The sequence below is a fragment of the Rhodnius prolixus genome, unplaced genomic scaffold (genome assembly GCF_049639745.1).
Source record: "Rhodnius prolixus isolate KJV_2025 unplaced genomic scaffold, Rpr scaffold_12, whole genome shotgun sequence".
In the NCBI taxonomy this organism is placed as follows: domain Eukaryota; kingdom Metazoa; phylum Arthropoda; class Insecta; order Hemiptera; family Reduviidae; genus Rhodnius; species Rhodnius prolixus.
In genome coordinates, this window is record NW_027411635.1 from 767,521 (window position 1) to 787,870 (window position 20,350).

General features: G+C 38.6%; 1 protein-coding gene across 1 annotated transcript in view; it reads right to left on the minus strand.

Moving 5' to 3' along the window:
• Window positions 1-20,350, minus strand: part of LOC141462051 (uncharacterized) — a 40,811-nt gene that overhangs the window by 11,132 nt on the left and 9,329 nt on the right. Inside the window, exons 4-7 of the mRNA XM_074143633.1 lie at window positions 19,884-20,055; window positions 19,593-19,789; window positions 12,055-12,129; window positions 6,230-6,304 (exon numbers count right to left, since the gene is read on the minus strand). Of these exons, the coding sequence (XP_073999734.1) occupies window positions 6,230-6,304; window positions 12,055-12,129; window positions 19,593-19,789; window positions 19,884-20,055 (519 nt within the window). The remainder of the gene's footprint in view (window positions 1-6,229; window positions 6,305-12,054; window positions 12,130-19,592; window positions 19,790-19,883; window positions 20,056-20,350) is intronic.

The window sequence follows — 20,350 nt, forward strand, 5'->3', positions numbered from 1 at the left end:
TTTGGACTTATTAGTGGAATTATTATTAGCATTATTGTATTAACATCCCTCCTGTGGTTCCGGGGTTGTAGAATAGGACCACAGTGTCTTCCGCTTGACGTAAGAGGCGTCTAAAGGGGCAACTGTCCGTTGACCCGATACCTGTTATCCTCTCTTTATCCCCATTCTTTGCCCATCCTCTAAACCATTACCTATCCTTTTTAATTTCCTTTCTTTTTCCTTGCCCCCTTTTCGGCCTGTTCTCTCTTGGGGGGATGCTCCCCGTGCTCGTGGGTCCTCCTGCTTGGTGGGCCCTATGGTGGAGGGTACAGCTTAAAAACTGGGTTCAACTCTTGCGCTCCCAGGCCGCCGGACAGTACATTGGCCCGGGTCGGAGTAGCCTTCACGACCTGGCTGCCTTATCATTCGGCGCATAATCTCGTCGGCGGTAGTAGTTCCGGATGGCGACCGGATTAGGGACCTGCTGCGGTCGGCGGGGGGCTCTGTCGAGGCCACCACCTGTGGGCGCGCTGCGCTTGGGGGGGCCGCGGTTTCGGGGGTATGGCTCCTCTTCGGGGGGAGGGTCGAATACATCATAATCCCTATTGAGTTCGAGAGTTTAGGAGGTGTAAAACAACAACAAAAATGAATAAAAGTAATCCCAAGAAAATAGTTTCAAAGGTGCAAGAGACAAGAAGTGAGGGTTCCCTAACCCTAAAAAGATTCACGAGTGCCCCGGACGATGGAGTCTCAACACCGCCTGTCGGGAGTGATTCTAGTCCCTTTCAGCGGAGCTCAAGATTAAAGAGAACGCCGCCTTCCACTCCACCTACGGTTGGGAGTGTGGTGGAGATGGCGAATATGCCGAAGCCAGAAGTAATATCAAATACACTGCCTGGGAAGACGTCAAGCAGTGTGACTGAAGAGAGGCGTGAATCCCCGGCAATCTCGCGGGTACTTGCAGGTGGTTTGATTGGTTCTCCCGAAGAGAAAGATATAGAGGATGCCTCGGCAAGAGTGGACAAGGAGATCAGTAGAATGAAAGGTGTCCTTAAAAAGATGAAACTTGCCACTAGTCGGCAACGTAACATTAGTATGGATATCAAGGATGGCCTTTGCGAAGTAGAAGAGTCGGTAGAGGTGGTGGAATCCCTAAGAGGTTTCTGGGGGGTAGCACTGCAACGACTGATTAGGCTGCAAGGTAGGGCCACGATATCACAAGGAGTGACACAAGTATCACCAGTATCTAGGTCAGTTGAGAGGGAAATTACTGCGGTTGTGGCGAATACGGTAGCAGTAAATAGCAAGAACCCACCCCTTAATGAGTGGACCGAGGTACGCTCAAGGAAGGGACGGGTGATACAGAAGAATAGTGACCTGCAATTATCCAGGGAGGTGCAGCCTGCTCATGAAAAGAGTAAGAAGAAGACAAAGAAGAATAAGAATAAGAAGACGACTCAGAAAAGGCCTCTTTCAGATGCTCTGTTAATTAAGCCGGCTGAAGAAAAATCATACGCGGAAGTTCTGGGCGAAATTCGAGGGAAGGTTAAGCCTGAGGACACAGATACTGAAGTTAAGTGTATCCGGCAAACAAGAACTGGCGATATTCTTGTTGAATTAGGACGGAATACAAAAGACAAAACTGCGTTTGAGATGGCAATCGTTAAGGCATTACAGGAGAAAGCAACGGTTTCTCAACTCGAGCCTAAAGACTCGGTGGAGATCCGAGACCTCGATAGCCTATCATCAGAGGAGGAGGTTGTGGATGCAATCAAAGCTCAGTTGGGAGAGGATGTAGGGGATGTAAAAGTCCATCTTACTAAACCTAACAATAGAGGGTTGAAAGCCGCAGTAGTGCAACTCAATGTGAGGGGCGCGAGAGAGCTTGCGAAGGGCGGTTTCATAAAAATTGGCTGGGTACGCTGCAGAGTCAGAAGAAGAGCGGTCGTTAAAAGGTGTTTTAAATGTCTAGGGTTTGGACATATTGCGGGAGTTTGTAAGGGCCCAGACCGTAGTAGCCTCTGCTACAAATGCGGAGGAATGGGTCACGTAGCAAAAGAATGCAATGGGAAAGAAAGTTGTGTGCTCTGTACAGAAAGAAACCTTACCCAAGAAGCATGCCAGCACCCACCTGGATCGGGAAGGTGTGTGGTGTTCCGGGAGGCTTTGGAACAGGCAAAGAGATTGATTGCAGGATGAAGTTCCTCCAGGGAAATTTACATAGGAGTAAAACAGCCGACTCACTTCTTAGCCAACTAATCATTGAGAAAGGAGTGGATTTGGTGTTCGTTAGTGAACAGTATCGAGACCGACACCCGCGCTCGTGGTTTAGTGATCTGCTGGGGACGGCGGCAATCTGGATCACTGAGCTGGGGAACATCCAGGTCGAAGATCATGGCAGGAGAAATGGTTACGTTTGGGTAAGAAGTAAGGGGGAAACGTATATTAGCTGTTATTTTTCCCCGAATGAGAGTGTGCACGATTTTAAGCAAAAGTTAATTTCCCTGGAAGACGAAGTTATAAATATGGCAGGTAGGGTATTGGTGGTAGGCGACTTTAACGCGAAGGCAGTGGAGTGGGGGATGCCAGTAACGGATATGAGGGGCAGGCATATCATGGAGATGGCTGCTAGAACGGGACTGGTTGTACTTAATGTTGGCTCAACGTCAACGTTTAGACGTCCTGGCCATACTGAAACAATCCCCGATATCTCCCTGGCCAGTGAGCGACTAGCGAGGCGAATCGAGAATTGGATGGTCATTGAGGATTTCACGGGAAGCGACCATCAATATATCACCTTTGAAATCAGTGAGAGGATAGGTGATAAGAGGTCAAGGCAACAAGAATTCTTCCCGAGATGGAATATTGATAAGATGAAGGTGGACTTATTCTCCGAAGTCTTGAGCTGTGGAGAAGCCCAGATAAAAAGTATGTGTTCCGAGGGGAAGGTTGGAGCTGAGGCCATGGTAGCCTCAACTATGGGATTAATTGCCAAGGCGTGCCGACATTCGATGCCGCGGAAGGGCTCCTGGTATGGAAGACCTCCTGTGTACTGGTGGTCGCCACATATTGCCAACCTGCGAAAAGAATGTGTCAAACGAAGGAGAAGAGCACAACGTGCCGGACGCCGGCCGGATGCATCCACTCGCCGGATGGAATATAAGGCCGCTAAGCGAGAGCTGAGACGTGCAATTTTCAGGAGTAAGGCACGATGCTGGGAAAAGCTGAGAGATGAGGTTGACCTGGATCCATGGGGTCTTGGATACAAGATAGTGACCCAGAAATTAGGAGCTTTTAAAAACCAAACGGTGATGGATGCGTCGGTTATGGAAGGCATTGTAAAGGCGCTTTTCCCCTCTCATCCAAATCGAAGAGAGCGAGACTTTGGAGATGTAGGAGAGTTCCCTCTTTTTACTAGAGCAGAACTCGACATGGGGGTGCGCTGTTTAAAAGCAAAGAAAGCACCGGGACCTGATGGCATTCCAAATGAAGTGCTTAAGATTGTAGCGCAGCAGAAAGCAGGACTGCTACTTGACATGTATAACGCCTGCCTGAAGTCTGGAATGTTTAGTTCAAGATGGAAAGTGGCGCGGTTGGTCTTAATCAATAAGGGCAAGGGAGATTCGCTGCCAACATCCTTTCGACCACTGTGCATGCTCGATACGGCGGGCAAATTATACGAGAGGCTTCTGAGGGAACGGTTGAAAACCGCGATACTAGCCGCGGGAGACCTATCCCCTAGGCAATACGGTTTCCGGACAGGGCGATCCACCGTGGATGCGGTCAAGGAGGTCATTGAAGCTGTGAGAGAAGCAGAAGACCATAATCACCACTCCCGTCGAGTGGTTTTGTTGGTCACACTGGACGTGCGGAACGCGTTCAATTCCCTTCGGTGGATTGACGTGTTGCACGCTCTGGAAAACAATTTTCGTGTCCCGAAATACCTCCTGCGTGTCTTGAGTGATTATCTGTGCAATCGGATAATCATTTATCAGACTGCTGATGGGCCAAGATCCTCGGCGGTAACAGCGGGCGCGGCGCAGGGCTCAATATTGGGCCCAGATTTATGGAACGTAGCCTACGACAGTCTACTCAGACAAGATATGCCTGAGGAGACGGTGTTAGTGGGCTACGCAGATGATGTCGCGGCGTTAATTGCTGCTCGTGACACGGATAAAGCTCAGCTGAAGCTGAATCGAGTGATGCGGGTAGTAAATAGGTGGATGGCCGAACATGGTCTTTCTCTGGCGTTGGCCAAAACGGAGGTTGTTGTTTTAACGAAGAAAAGGATCCCGACCGACATCTCCTGGTTTGTTGGTGAGGTGGAGGTGATCTCTGGGAACTCCGTGAAATACCTGGGATTGACGGTAGACAAGAGGTTAAGCTTTGGTTTGCACGTCCAACAGGCTGCGAACAAGGCTGCGAAGAATGTTGCACTGCTGGGGAGGCTGATGGCCAACGTAGGTGGCCCGCGGTCAAGCACCCGGCGAGTACTGATGAGCGTCACCCACTCCACACTCCTTTATGGAGCGGAGGTGTGGGCGGGCGCTCTAAATAAAGCAGCGTATAGAAAAAGGCTAGCCAGGGTGCAGAGGCTCGGTGCACTGCGAATAGCCTCGGCATACCGCACTGTATCCGAGCCTGCAATTATGGTAATTGCTGGGGTCATTCCTATCGCCCTCTTAGCTGGAGAGCGTAAGAGGCTATATGAAAGGAGGCAGGAAATAAATAGAGAAGCCGCGTCCAGGGAGGAGCGTTCCCGTACCGTGCTGGAATGGCAGGCTGCTTGGGACGAGGAGCCGCGTGGCCGATGGACCGCCAGGCTTATCAGAGATATTAGTGTCTGGATAGGGCGGTCTATCGGAGAAGTGGACTTTTACCTTACCCAACTCTTGAGTGGGCATGGCCTTTTCAGAGCATACCTCAAGAGGATGGGTAAGGAGGCAGAAGAAGATTGTTTATATTGTCCTGGAACGAGAGACGACGCCTGCCATACCTTTTTTGTATGTGAAAGGTGGGGTCGCCCCAGAAGAGATTTGGAGCATATAATCGGGCGGTTGACTCCAGAAACGCTGGTGGAGGCGATGCTCTCTTGCGGAACTAATTGGTCGCTAGTGGCTGGTTTTGCAAGAGAAGTACTCGTCTCTAAAAAAAGGGAATGGAACACAGTATGAGTAGGGTCCCCTGAGTAGGGGCAGGATTGAGGCCTAGCCTGATGTAATGCTGACATCACAGCGAATCCAGGCTAGGTCCGGAAGTAGAGGGGGGTGTTTTAGCCGGTAGGCCGCGAGGGAGTCCGGCACAATGTGCCTAAATTGCATTTCACCCCCTCAATAAAAAAAAAAAATTGTATTAACATGAATTCAGAGTTGAATTAATCGGATTGGAGCTTTAGTCTTAAATTTTTTTAACAATGAAGCCATTGTCGTCCCAAATTAATATTTTGCCCAGTGATTCATAACACTACTAGCTATTCATGGAATTAATTTTAAAATTTTAAAATATGTACTTTTTAAAAAATTTAAATTTAACAAACTTTATTTATCCTAACCCATATGGTGTCGCATATCACAGGAAAGGCCATTATATATGCTATAAAATGACACCAATCCCAAGTCTGTGGCTCAATTAGGAAAACTTCCACAGTAATTAAAAAACACGGGGTTCCCTGTTTTTCAGCTCATTTTTGGCAACTTTACAGCCCTGTAACTCGTAAACCAGTTGATATATCACAGTAAAATTTCATATTTTTCCAAGTCTATACCAATAGTAGACATGTGCCAAATTTCAAGAAAATCCGAGATGGTGAGGTTCAGACCCCGTGTTGATTTGACATGGAATGACTCCACTAAGAATATAATTTTACTTTTATAATCATATCACGGAAGGTAAATGATTTGTCACCAAAACCTTGTTATAAGACCTGTCATTGGAAACAATAAATACAGATACATACATTAACGTGGGAACTCCTAAAAAATTCTGGTTTTCCACGTTTACATTTTCGAATTATCTCTTTTTTTCTTTTATTTCGGCCTACCCTCTAATTTTTGGGTACTTTAATTTGCTATGAAACTACTTAAGGAAAGTCATTTAACAATCATTAATCAACAATTCACAAATTTATTTAATTTATAATATAATTTATTTAATTAATTATCTAATAATCTCTAATTTGTTTAATAGAAAATCAGTTCCTTTTTATAAAAACCATCAAAATGAGCCCACCATGTAAAACTCAAATAGATACCTGGGCAAATTTCCTCTTCATCACAGATCTCTGAGGGAAAATTGTGCTCCATGTACTGCTCGAATGATCACGATCCTTTGAACAATTAAAAAGAAAAAAAATTAGATTAAGAAAGTATGGTCAATATTGTTAAAATAAAAATCTGCTTTAATAATCACAGTCATTTACACTTTAATGTTAATATTAGGTTTTATGTTATTATTACGTTAATTACCAGTGCTCATTAAACACTTAATTTCTAATTAGTGTCAATTTTACCGAGACTTACAGCGAGGTTAGTACTGAAAATTTGTATGCGTGAATACAACATTTAGAGTGAGTATACGAGGGTCGTTTGAAAAGTCCGTGCAAAAATAAAAACTACTTAATTTTTTGGGGTAAACCTTTTTTATTTTTCAACATAGTCTCCTTTTAGGCTTATACACTTCGTCCAACGCTGCTCTAGTTTGTTGATCCCTTCCGAATAATAGGATTTGTCCAAGTCTGAAAAATAGCCATTCGTTTCTGCAATCACCTCCTCGTTTGAATAAAATCTTTTTCCCGCCAGCCATTTCTTCATATTGGGGAACAAATAGTAGTCCGAGGGAGCTAAGTCTGGAGAATAGGGGGGATGTGAAACGAGTTGGAACCCTATTTCCATTAATTTTGCGACCACAACTGCTGAGGTGTGAGCTGGTGCGTTGTGATGGAAAAGGACTTTTTTGTGGGCCAATCGTGGGCGTTTTTCTTGCAGCTCGGTTTTCAAACGGTCCAATAACGATGAATAATATGCACCTGTAAAAGTTTTACCCTTTTCCAGATAGTCGATGAGGATTATTCCTTGCGAATCCCAAAAGACAATCGCCATAATTTTTCCGGCCGAAGCAACGGTCTTCGCCTTTTTTGGCGCAGATTCCCCCTTGGTAAACCCATTGTTTAGATTGTTCTTTGGTCTCAGGAGTGCAGTGATGTATCCATGTTTCATCCACAGTGACGAAACGACGTTTAAAGTCCTGTGGATTCTTCTGGAACAGCTGCAAACCGTCCTTGCAACACTTCACACCATTTCGTTTTTGGTCAAGCGTGAGCAATCGCGGCACCCATCTTGCGGATAGCTTTGTCATGTCCAAATGTTGATGCAAAATATTATGTACCCGTTCATTCGAGATGCCCACAGCACTAGCAATCTCACGCACCTTCACTCTTCTGTCATCCATCACCATATCGTGGATTTTATCAATGATTTCTGGAGTAGTAACCTCAACAGGGCGTCCAGAACGTTCAGCGTCACTTGTGCCCATAGTTAAAATTTTGAAACCACTTATAAACTGTTCTAATCGAAGGTGCAGAGTCACCATAATGTTTATCAAGCTTCTCTTTAGTCTCCTGAGGCGTTTTGCCTTTCATAAAGTAGTGTTTAATCAACACACGAAATTCTTTTTCGTCCATTTTTTTGAAAATCACTCGACTTCCTCGATTCAAACGAATGCCAAACACAAAGAAATAGACCGATCTGGCTGAAACTTGGTGTGTGTTCTTCCAAGAGATGCTACTAACTAAACATAACCTCGATACGCGCCAGTGGTGCTATCTCTCTGACTTTGCACGGACTTTTCAAACGACCCTCGTATATTTTGGGACCTATTTTACAAACAATTTATACTGCTGATCTTCTTTGCATGCTAGAACAGTAACTTACTTACACTCTACTAGTTCTGGTTATAAATTCAATAATACATTGCTTCCTAAGACCTGCAAAGCTAATATGCATTGTGGTACTGGGTTCGATTCCCGGTCTTGGCCTTGGATTTTATTTAATGGTTAAATGAGAAATAGTAAAGTACGTTTGCTAGTCGCCTCCGTCCACGACACCTAGTAAATGGTAGTTGGACGTTAAGCCCCGCCTGAAAAAATAGGCGATTACTTTACTTTTTACATTGCTTCCTACTTCTGACAGAATACGCTATCTTGTGCCACTTATGAACAAAAACTATCCAGGGATCCAAACTTAAGCTAGGGAACACCAGACTGAAAGAATGAAGAATAACTAGAAAAAAAAAGTTTAAATTAAAGTATATGTTTTTGTCTCCTTCCACGATACCTAATTTGTAGTTGGACCTGAAGCCCGCCTGAAGCAATAGGCATTTATTTACTTTACTAAATCACCAATGCTTCTTATTGTGTTTTCAATCAGGCTCTAAATAATAATCTGATAAAAATCCGCTATCGTAAATTCCACAAATCCTTATACTAATCCTTAGACTAAGTAGGGATCCCAACACCAGACTAAAAGGAATGGAGAATACCAGACTATTTCGCATGCTGTGAAGACTACTTGAAAAACGACCTAAACATAGACTACACATAATATTTCTTTGTACAAAACTTTGCTGCGACCTATATGGAGGGGTAGGGTCCCACTAATCACTTTAACCTTTATTAAATCCAATACTTACAATCCAAAATCCTTTGAAAAATCACCAATACGGGGACGGGTTGTTGGACTAGCGGTTCTGATGTGTGGCTTTGAAGTGGGAGTCTCAAGATCGAATCCTGCCTACAGCTACTTTTTATTTGTCCCGTCTCATTTACTATCCTTCTGAAATCTTTTCTAAATTCAAATCATTCCCTTAAAAAAAATGCACCAGGAGCGACCTAATTCCGAATACTTTCCTCAAAAATGTATCTGCAAAATTCCTAACGGGATTTTTCAATGCATGTCTCCGTTTGGGATATTTTCCCAAAAGTTGGAATGATACAATAATAATAAATAAAGGTGGAATGCCGGAAAGTGATCGCAATAGTTGTCGACTAATCAGCCACTTAAACTCGTTGTCTAAACTAATTGAAAAAAAAATCTAAAAATGACCCCTAAAACCCTTATATGAATCAAACACAATACCACAACATTAATTTGAATTTAGACCATAACACTCGGCAGTTCAACAACAAAAACAAGTTACAGAATACACTGTACATAACTTCGAGGAAAGCACGTTCACAGTCGCTATATTTCTTGATGTAGCTTTCACCTTCGACACTGTTTGGAACACTGGACTACTTTACAAGACTTAGAAACACAGACGCACCACACATTTTATAGAATCATTTCTTCAAGACAGAACATCCCAGGTAAGATAAAATAACAATGCGTACAGTACTACAATGATAGTCTCCTCCAACAAAGACATTAAGCAATGCATTACTGAAGTATTTCAGTAAACAACTGAAGCTTGAAGACGTAGCAAAGATGGAAGCTTAAAACTTAACTCTTCTAAAACAGATGTAAAAATTGTTTTCATAGTAGATTCTGGTATGAAGACCTACGTCTACTAAAATTCAACAATTAGGAAATTCTCTGGAAACAAAAAAATAAAGAAGTGTGCTACCTCGGGGTAATCATTTATAAACAACTCACCTGGAGACTGCACATCAACACAAAACTTCAACAAGCATATTCTAGACTGAAACAGTTATACCCACTAATTAACAGAAACCCACCGCTCTAAACACTGCTGGCACTGTACTGCTCTACAAGACGCTCCTTAGACCTCTTTTTAACATACGCCTGCCCAGTCTTGCTTGCAGCTAGCAACATACTGACGAAAAGACTACAGACTTTTCAACTTAATGTACTACAAATTGCAGTGAACATAGTTTACTGAGAACACAGAAATACACAGAGAACTCGACATTCAAGCCATTCACACTCACATGGCTAAATTAGTAGACAACTTCCTCCTCACCCTTCACACACTGCCATTCACATCTCATTACCACCTTGGAAGCCTACATCTTCAAGAAGACTGGATCAACTCTTTGAAGAACTGAACTCAATTTAAAATATGTATCACTATATGTAACGCTTTTAGTGAACTGACCCACATTAAATTTGTAAATAAACATCTTAATCGTTTAGTCTCAAATACTATGCTTAAAAAAAGCTGGTGATTTGTAGTTAACAGGAAAATGAGTGGTATAATCAGTTGCACAAGTATCTCAAAATTATTGGAGCACAGAATGTTTAGGATCACCAAGACCTAAAATTAGTTTCTTTAAACTGCAGTAGATTATTGGAATCTTCCTAAAATCGATTTGTCAGTATCGACATTGAGAAAAATATTAATTCTTTCAGAGGAATAGTTCTTTCGATATTATTATAGAAATAGTTCTTACATAGATATCTACAGTAAATTCTATGCATTCCTTCACATCGTACTGTCTATACGGCAGAAATGTTATGCCTTGAGACTTATAATTGTCAGAAATAACAGTTAAGTATTTGTACAAATTTACAGGCCATATTGGTGTAACTGGCAATGAAAAAGCACTTAAGCGGTCAGAAGTGCTGATAATCGCACAAATAGTGTTATCCCTGAATGTCCCCATGATCTGCAAAACTGCATAAAAGAAAGTATATTTACAAAATGGCAGCAATACAAAAACGAAATATTGCCAGGCCGCAAGAACGAAATGTAACACGCTAAGAACTGTCCGTGTCGTGAATTGGTTATTATATTAACAAGACTGAAGATTGGACGTGACCCATAGTCACCTTCTAGTACGGTCAATAAGACCGAGGAGCTCCTGGTGTCGTGAAAGATTACCAATATCACACATGATAGAAGAATGTCTAGTTCTGCGTCAATAAGGGAACAAGCAGGCCCCAACCACATGTTTGCACGAAATCTTAAAACAAGGTTCTTCCTATGTTTATACGTTATTTGCATTTTTGACGAGAATTGTTTTTTATAATAAAATTTAAAATTAGATTTCAACTAGTTTCAAAAAAAGGAAGAAATATCGAGTACTCCTCCTCTGCATGAATGAACTGTGAGGTATTAATATGAATTACTGCCTGTTAGTGTGAATGTATTTGTTAGATTTTGTAGGCATTTATTAATACGTATGTGTTTATTAGCATGCACGATTTATCGGCGTAATTTAAATTACATAATTAACGGAATAACATTTCCAGACAGAATTGGATGCCAAGACAGAACTAATTGTTTTATTTATGTATAGCCACGAGTAATCAATGAAAGTATAAACTCTAATAATAAAAAGCTCGACACTAATACATATGTAATAATTCATTAATGGTAAATAAATGATTAAATACAAGTGGATGGCACTACCAAGGGTACATAATCTGCCCTGTCGACCAGGGCGGTGGCCTATGAGAGAAAGTGTGGAAACCAATACGTCACAATGCTAGGTAAGATGCTGTGTCGGATTTCAAATAGATGGAACATCGTAGAACCATCGCAGTTTGTAACGACCCCGTTCACATGGTCAAAAAGCTGAGTACCACAGTTTTCGATGGTTAAAAAGCTGTCGATGTGCCGCGTACAAAAACAGGATAACACTTCCCAGTCAGAACTGGCTGCCAGATAGAACTAATTTTTTTATTTATCTACAGTTAAAATTGGTTAATTTATACACTAAGAATATAATTTTACTTTTATAATCATATCACGGAAGGTAAATGATTTGTCGCCAAAACCTTGTTATAAGACCTGTCATTGGAAACAATAAATACAGATACATACATTAACGTGGGAACTCCTAAAAAATTCTGGTTTTCCACGTTTACATTTTCGAATTATCTCTTTTTTTCTTTTATTTCGGCCTACCCTCTAATTTTTGGGTACTTTAATTTGCTATGAAACTACTTAAGGAAAGTCATTTAACAATCATTAATCAACAATTCACAAATTTATTTAATTTATAATATAATTTATTTAATTAATTATCTAATAATCTCTAATTTGTTTAATAGAAAATCAGTTCCTTTTTATAAAAACCATCAAAATGAGCCCACCATGTAAAACTCAAATAGATACCTGGGCAAATTTCCTCTTCATCACAGATCTCTGAGGGAAAATTGTGCTCCATGTACTGCTCGAATGATCACGATCCTTTGAACAATTAAAAAGAAAAAAAATTAGATTAAGAAAGTATGGTCAATATTGTTAAAATAAAAATCTGCTTTAATAATCACAGTCATTTACAGTTTTTCTTAACATTTGGAATATGCAATACTTTCATTATAACCTGATATGGTGTTAAATCGGAACCGTAATTACTAACGTGACTGGAGAGATCTTTTAAAAAAGTGCTTAGAGTAGAGTCCCCAAAGAATCCACAATAACAATATTCTTGGGAAACCGTTTCGAATAAAATTGGTCGTAACTAACCAAATTAAACTGCGATTACAGTACTCTCTTTTAAGAGGAGCAAGCAAAATTAAGGTGCGTTTACAATACTTCTCCCTAAAAGGCAAAGATAAATTGCACGTCAAATACGAACGATTGCAATACTTCCCTACAGTAGCTGTAAGAGTAGGATGGCAGTTTAATGTAATGCAGTAAACCTCGAACCACTTTTTCCTGCCAAATTTTATTAAAATCGGGCTAAAATTTACACAGTTATTAGTACTAAAATTTTAGAGGGGGCCTTACTAACGTGGGGCAATCGTCTCTCCTAAAATATGTTCAACGTCGAGACCCACAACAGCCATATCTACATAAAATTTGAAATTAAAAGACACTTTATTCTCGAAAATCGGTTCACACGTCGACAATTTGAAACGATTGTAAAAGTTTCCTTTATTACGTGTGAGAGAAGGATGGCGCTTACACATTACGTTGGGAAGCCCTAACTTCTTCGTCATGCCAAATTTTATCAAAATCAGACTAAGATTTGTAGAGTTATTAGTAAATAATAGTTTTAGAGGGGGCCTAACATAAATGGGGAAAACTCCTCTCTCATTGTAGGTACAGCATTAAGACGCACAAACGACACATCTACATGAAACTCCGAATCGAATGACATCTCATTCATGAAAATCGGTTCACGCGTTTAGGCGATACATTGTTTACAAAAAAGGTAACAACAAGAAGAACATGAACAAACATTTTGCAGAATTTTCCAATTGGCGGCAAATTTTTTTCTCGTCATCAATTATATCTGGGTTGTTGTAAAAATAAAAATTCAGTTATAAAGAAGGATTCGCCTTATACGTATGTATAAAAAGAAAATTTGGGTATTTTATTGTATCTTTTGCAGTAAAAGATAAAAAATATGGACAAAGTTGGGTGCTTTTCGACGTTACGCTTTTTCGTGCAGTTTTTGACGATCAACTCTTATATAACTGCCCTACTGGACAGTTTTAATATGGCTACATTATTAATTATATAGAGTTGCGAACAGGCAGTCAGACTGGTCGGACGTGTGTTGCTAGGTTCTGTCTTTTTTGCTTTTTTTAGGTGGTTAAGTGGAGTTTTGACTTTTATTTTTTGTACCAGCAGTTTCGCCGGCTTTTGTTTGGTGTTCTTTGGAAAATTGAAAGTTTTCTATCGAGGAAATTTTGAGAAAATTGTGATTGATTACGAACTCAAGGTCATTGGAATACAAAATTTGGAGGTAATTTTTTGGCTACAGTGGTGGGGATTATTATTACTTGCTTGTTATTGTTGAAAGAAATTAAAGCATTATTGAAGGAATCTGAACGGTGAAGGTGGAAATAAACAAACAGACAAACGGTAGTGGGGAGCTATTGTTATCTCTCTCGCACTATTTCCACTAGATGCGAGATAGCTACTTCGCTTGATATAATCTATATATTAAGTTGTTATATTATAATAAATAAATACATTATCCCAGTTTGTCTGTATTTGTGAATATGCTTTAATTTAATGAGTAAAAAGGCAAATAGATTGGAGAAATTTTTCTCACCAATTACAGACCAAACACCAAAAAGAAGGCGTAGTAAGAGTTCACCTGAAGAAATAAACTGTGAGAAAGAAAAGAATATAAAGTTACGTAGAGGGGAGAAAATGGACCTTACTATCGAGAATATCAGTTCATTGTTGGATACCAAATTTGAGGTATTTAGATCTTTATTGCCCACGAAGAATGACTTCAAAACCCTAGAAACAAAAATTGATGCGTTGGTAGCTGAGAATAATGGGTTAAAAAGGGAAATTCAAGAAATGAAACTGAGAGAAAATAAAATAAATGATACACTAGAAATTCTGATCAATAGGAATAAAGTAAGAAATTTAGTTTTCAGGGGATTAGAAAACGACAGAAGTAAAAACTCGATGGAAACCGTCGAAGAGATCTGCGGAAAGGTTCTTGGAGTCGAGAATGCACAAGTCTCTAGAGTGTCGGAGCTAGGAAAAGAAAGTATAAAGAAGGTAGTTATAGCGGAGTTCAAGAATGAAGATGCAACTTATGATATTCTAAGAAATTCAAGTAAATTGAAGGGTAGTGGCATAGTGATACATCGTGATTTGTCAACCAGAACGCGAAGAAAGAAAAGATGCTTACTGCTGGTTAGGAAGAAAATAATGGAGTTGGACAGTCAAGCAAAAATAAAAATGAGAGACACGTGCTTTGTTTTTAAAGATAAAAGATTTGGCTGGGATGTAGAAGAAGGTTTGTTATGTGAGGGAAAAGACGGCTCCATTATTCTCAAGCAACTAATTGGAAACAGTTTCACGGAAGATGTGGAAAGAAACCTGAAAAAAATACTGGAGGTGGATAAACAGTATAAGCAGAGCAGAGTTGAACCTTCTACGAATTTCTTAAAATGAAAAATATCAGTCTGTCGAGAAAGGGAACATAGCATGGATCAACAAGGGAAACAAGTTGGGAATTGTGGAAAAGTGTCTAGTGAATACTATGTAAATAAAAATAAGTGCAGTGAAGGTGATAATGTTAAGTTAACTATTCTCTCATACAATATCGCTGGGATGAAAGGTAAAAAAGATAACCATTTGTTTTTTGAGTTTGTAAGGAAGTTTGATGTAATACTGTTGTCGGAAACTCATTTGGAAGATAAAGATAGTGTAGCATTTGAATATTTATTTAAGGAATTTCATATTTTCTTTAAACCCGCTTTGAGGCATTTCAAATTCGGTAGAGCTATAGGGGGAACAATTATTGGGTATAAAAAGAATAGAGCGGTGTCTAAGCTTTGTAGTTTTTGTAATGTTAATACAAATGTTATTATTAAAATTAGGCAAAATGGTAATTCTGAAATTTATTTGGTGCCGGTATACATCAATGTTAATAGCTGGAATAATGATTTTGATCAGTTAACTAGTTTAATGAATGAAATAACTAACGTGAATAGTATAGTGATAGGTGACTGTAATGCAAGAATCTCAGATGAGCAAGTTATTCAATCGGACCTCTCCTATCATAATTTTAATATTTCGGAAAAACGTAAATCTAAGGATAAATGTTTAAATAGTAAAGGTAAACAGTTGCTAGATTTTTGCGATGATAATGATTTGATTATTCTAAATGGTAGGTCGAAAAGTGACCCACAAGGTGAGTTCACCTTTATTGGTGCCATGGGTACATCTGTAAACGATTTATGTTGTGTCAGCTTCTCAGTTTTATCAATGATAGATGATTTTGTTGTGCTACCCGAAATGTATTCGGATCATTGCCCTATCTTATTGACATTGAATCTGTTAAACTCTAATGTAAATGAAATTGTAACACTCCCGCTTCTACCAAAATTAATCAGGAATAGTAATGATTTAAAGTATAAAAATAAGTTGGATACTGAGTTAAATAAAATTAAAAATTTAGAAGATAAACCTGTAGATACTATTAATAATTTAATTGGTGTAGTTCATAAAGTAGCAACTAGGCAAAAAGCTTGGAAACCGTTAGTCAAAAAACAGGAATGGTTTGATTGGGAATGTGTAAATGAAAGAAAAAGAGCATTTAAGCTATTAAACCTATTCAGAAAAACCAGTTCTATGGCGATAAAGAATATTTATGTAAAGTGTATTATGAATTATAAGCAGCTGTGTAATCGTAAAAAAGAAAACTTCCTTAATTTGTTAATTGTAAAAGTAAAAGGGGCTAAAGACCCAAAACAGTTTTGGAATGCAATAAGAATATTCAAAAAACAAAATTTTTTGTGTAATTCGGGGCTAAGTGTAAATGAGTTTAGATCTTTTTTCGAAGAGTTGCATAACCCTGCTGCGGAAGCGCCGATAATTATATATGCAGAGCCATTTGTCTCCGACCCCATCCTGGATAATGAATTTAACAGGCTTGAGTTACAGTGTGTGCTGGATAAGGCGAAGAATGGTAAGGCTCCCGGATTGAACAGAGTGTCTTATGAATTTTTTAAAAATGCATCTGATAATTTTTTACAGATTTTGCTGCGGGCATTCAACAGAATCTACGACAGCTCGCAAGTGCCACCGAATTTCAGAGAAGCCCTAATATTTCCCATACATAAAAAAGGAGACACCAAACAAGTCACTAACTATAGAGGGATCTCTTTTATTGATGTGGAAGCTAAAATATTTTCTGGACTTCTGTTGAACAGACTCTGGCAGTGGTTGGATACTCATAAAGTAATTAATGAATTCCAGGCAGGATTTCGAGCTGGCTACGGTACGATCGATAATATTTTTAATTTGGTCAACTTAATACAATTGAAGTTTGAAGAAGATAATGTAAAGAAAATCTATCTATTTTTTGTAGATCTCAAAGCTGCCTTCGATTCGATACCGAGGAATTTGTTATTTTACAAGTTAACTATGCTGGGTCTGTCAAATAAGTTTGTGAACATCATTAGAAACCTATATGAAGAGTCCAGTGCGGCGGTATGGGGTGAACAGGGCATGTCAGAATTTTTTCCTACATCGTCGGGCGTAAAGCAGGGCTGTTTATTGTCGCCGGTGCTTTTCTCCATTTATCTGAATGACCTGCATCATGAAGTCGGTGGAGGTATATATCTAGGGGGTTGGAATATCCGTTTGCTATTGTATGCAGACGATGTGGTGCTGATGGCTGATAGGCCAGATGTGTTGCAAAGGATGATAGACGCCCTGGGTAGTTATTGCAGATCGTGGGGGCTCAGAGTGAATTTAGCAAAGTGCAAGATAATGATTGCTAGAAAGAAGGGAGGAAGACACGCTGTCAATGAAAAATGGAATTTAGAAGGAGAAAACATAGAAATAGTTAACAGATACAGCTATCTAGGAGTCTGCCTTACACCGTCTCTCTCCTTTGAGCCTCACCTTAGCGATAGATTGCGTTTGTCTAAATTCGCCATCAACTGTACTTGAGCAAAATTAATTAATAATTGTGATACCCCTATTAATGCTAAATTAAAGGTTTTTTATGCAACTTCCCGCTCGATTATGACATATGCAGCCCAGGTTTGGGGATTTAAAAAATATGACATAGTTGAAAAATTGCAACGGTTTTTTGTGAAAAAGTTGTTTAGGCTGCCGAAAAATACTGCAAATTATATAATCGAGTTAGAAACGGGCTTGAACAGCATGTATGTGTATACATTAGGACTCCAGATAAAATATGTTTTAAAAGCAATAAAAATGTCTGATAACAGATTACCAAAATTAATAGCCCATAGAATTTTATCTAATAAAATGTTATGGTGGCGAGACTGGGAAAATCTGTGTATACAGCTGCAAGTGCCACTATTTCAAATAGAAAACACAGAAACTTGGAAAGGTAATTTGGCACTTCTTTTACAACGTATAAGCGAAAATGAGCGATTGAATGCTATATCCAGGGCGAGACAGGGACAACACCACATTGTTTACCCGAAGCTGGTGTATGACAGATGCGATTACCTCTATAGCGAAAAGTTTGAGGATGCACTGTTGATTTTGAAAGCAAGGTCAGAATCGCTAAATTTAAATTACAGACCGTTTGATCCGGGAGCCTCCCAAACTTGTGCCTTATGTAATTTAAATGAGGTGGAAAATATTGTACATTTTATTGGAGTTTGCCCGATTTTGGCGCCTTACAGAGTACATTATTTAAAAAAAAGAATCCTATCCACAGATGAGGTCTGTTTTATTTTGAATGGAGACAACTGGCAGAATTTGATTAATTACTTAAAAGAGGCACTGCAATATAGGAAGGCACTTGTTGACGAGTTTAATTATTGATCTTTGTTTTTTGATTTGTTTTTTCAATTTTTATATTATTTTTTAGCTGCAGGAGGCTTATTTGATTGTATAAGATGAAGAGGAGAAAAAGAGAAAGGAAGAGTGAATAAATAAATTTCTCTTTTGTAAAAATGCAACTCGGCAGACGGATATTTCCATTGCCATTAAGAGTTTTTTTATTCTTTTTATTTTTATAAGGAATTTGATTGTTTATTTCGTTTTTTATCTTTTTACTTATTTTTGTGTTTATAAGAACATTTTGGCAATAAACTCTATTATTATTATTATTATTATTATTAATTATATACAAGTTACATTCTACTGACCTGCTGACAACTAATAGTTTAAAAAGATTGCTGAAGTCAGCTTTGTTTGGATATTATAAAACGGACACTTTATACCTTTCTTTAGTCTCGCTCACAACTCCATACCTGTAAGTGCTATATTCTGCGCACGTATTTGTAATCAATACATTTTAAATTGGAATTAAATTTAAACTAAGTAATGAAGTAAACTGTTAAATGTATTGTAAAATAAAAAATTAAAAAGTAATTTCTCGTTTTGCAAAACGTAATTTATACATATACAGGGTGTATATGGAGAGATTGAAACTTCGGAAATTTGAAGCTTTTTCGTTTAGAATAAGCAGATTTGTTGCAGGATAAAGGATAGAAAGTTGCCACCGTTTTTATGGTGGAAAAAGCGAATATCGACGGTATCGAAGATAAAAATGCAAATATCTTAGACACTGTTGAGAACGGGGCCAGAATAAATAAAATATTTTTTGTTGCATTTGAGCTGCTGAATTACCTCGCGAAGTTTCGACCTCTCCTCCGTGTACACCTTGTATATTAGAACAATTTCATAAAACGAATATTTTTCAGTGAATAAAAGAAATACAGTTTCGTTACTAACTTATGAAGTTAACTAATTACTAATAAATATTAAAATGAATTGCAAGACATTTTTTGTAATGAAAAGTAGGGTAGAAACAGAAACTGGAGTCAGTCAGCAAGTGTTTGGGATTGATTCAAATCCGATGAGTCTAAAGGAGGACTGTTTGCGATCATGTTTGGATCATTTTAAAAGTATAATGCACAACCAAAAAGTAGTTTTTTAGGAGGTAATATTTCAAAATATACCAGCTGAACAAAAATTGAAAACTTAATCCAATGTTCGGAGCAGTATCTTTTGCTTCATGCTAAAAATCAGAAAGAAAATAAGTAAGCCTATTTCAGAAAGACAAAGTCGATCTAACTACATTAATTTACGCTACCGAAGTCCCAGAAAATGTTAATATGAGAGTTTATAGCCAATCTTAAATTATTCAACTTAGATAAGACTTAAATGCTCATAAGCTCGAAAGATTTTTTGATGATACTAATGAACTACTATTTATTATCTTGGCCTAAAATAATTACCTGGCAGATGACACTACAATAGTGTTTACCAGCATTACAGTGAATGGTAGCAAGTTTCAGGCACCCTCGACACCAAGTTTTCGTCTTAACTTCAGCCATCTTTTCAGATCTCTCTAATTTCAGTCTCTGTAATCTTCTGTTGATCTCTAAATCAATTGATAATTCTTGTGTAGCTTCTACCTCAGACTCATAAAATTCTGTAAACCACACCAGAGATAGAAATAAGAAAAAAAATGTTTGGCTCGTTTGAAAAGTGGTACCTAAATAAACATAAACTCACCGCTAACATACCTTTGTGTTTTCTGCTATAATAAGCGTATCTTTCAAATTCTGTCATAACTTTATCTAAATTTTCAAGTAAGTATTCTGTAAGTTCTTCCATAGAATTACCTTCGATAATCATTTCACCTAGTTTTTTGTATATGCGGTGTAAATCCATCCTAAAGTTAGGCTTCTTTAACAACTAAAACATGAAGAAAGATATTTTTATTTTTTAATTAAAATGTTAAACATATTATACTATTTTCTCTTTGTGTGTAAAAAAAATATTTTTAATTTCTTATTCTGGAGGGTGAGAACCCTCCATCGGAACTTGAACAGCAATAAAAACTTTCACGTAGCTCACACAGGTTTTCTCCAGAACTAGACCCAAAACAAATTTTTCGAGAAAAAGTATTTTTAATATAAAAATGTCGGCCTATATAGATATTATTACTAGAATAAAAGGCTAACAATATCTAACGGAGAAAAATGAAAGA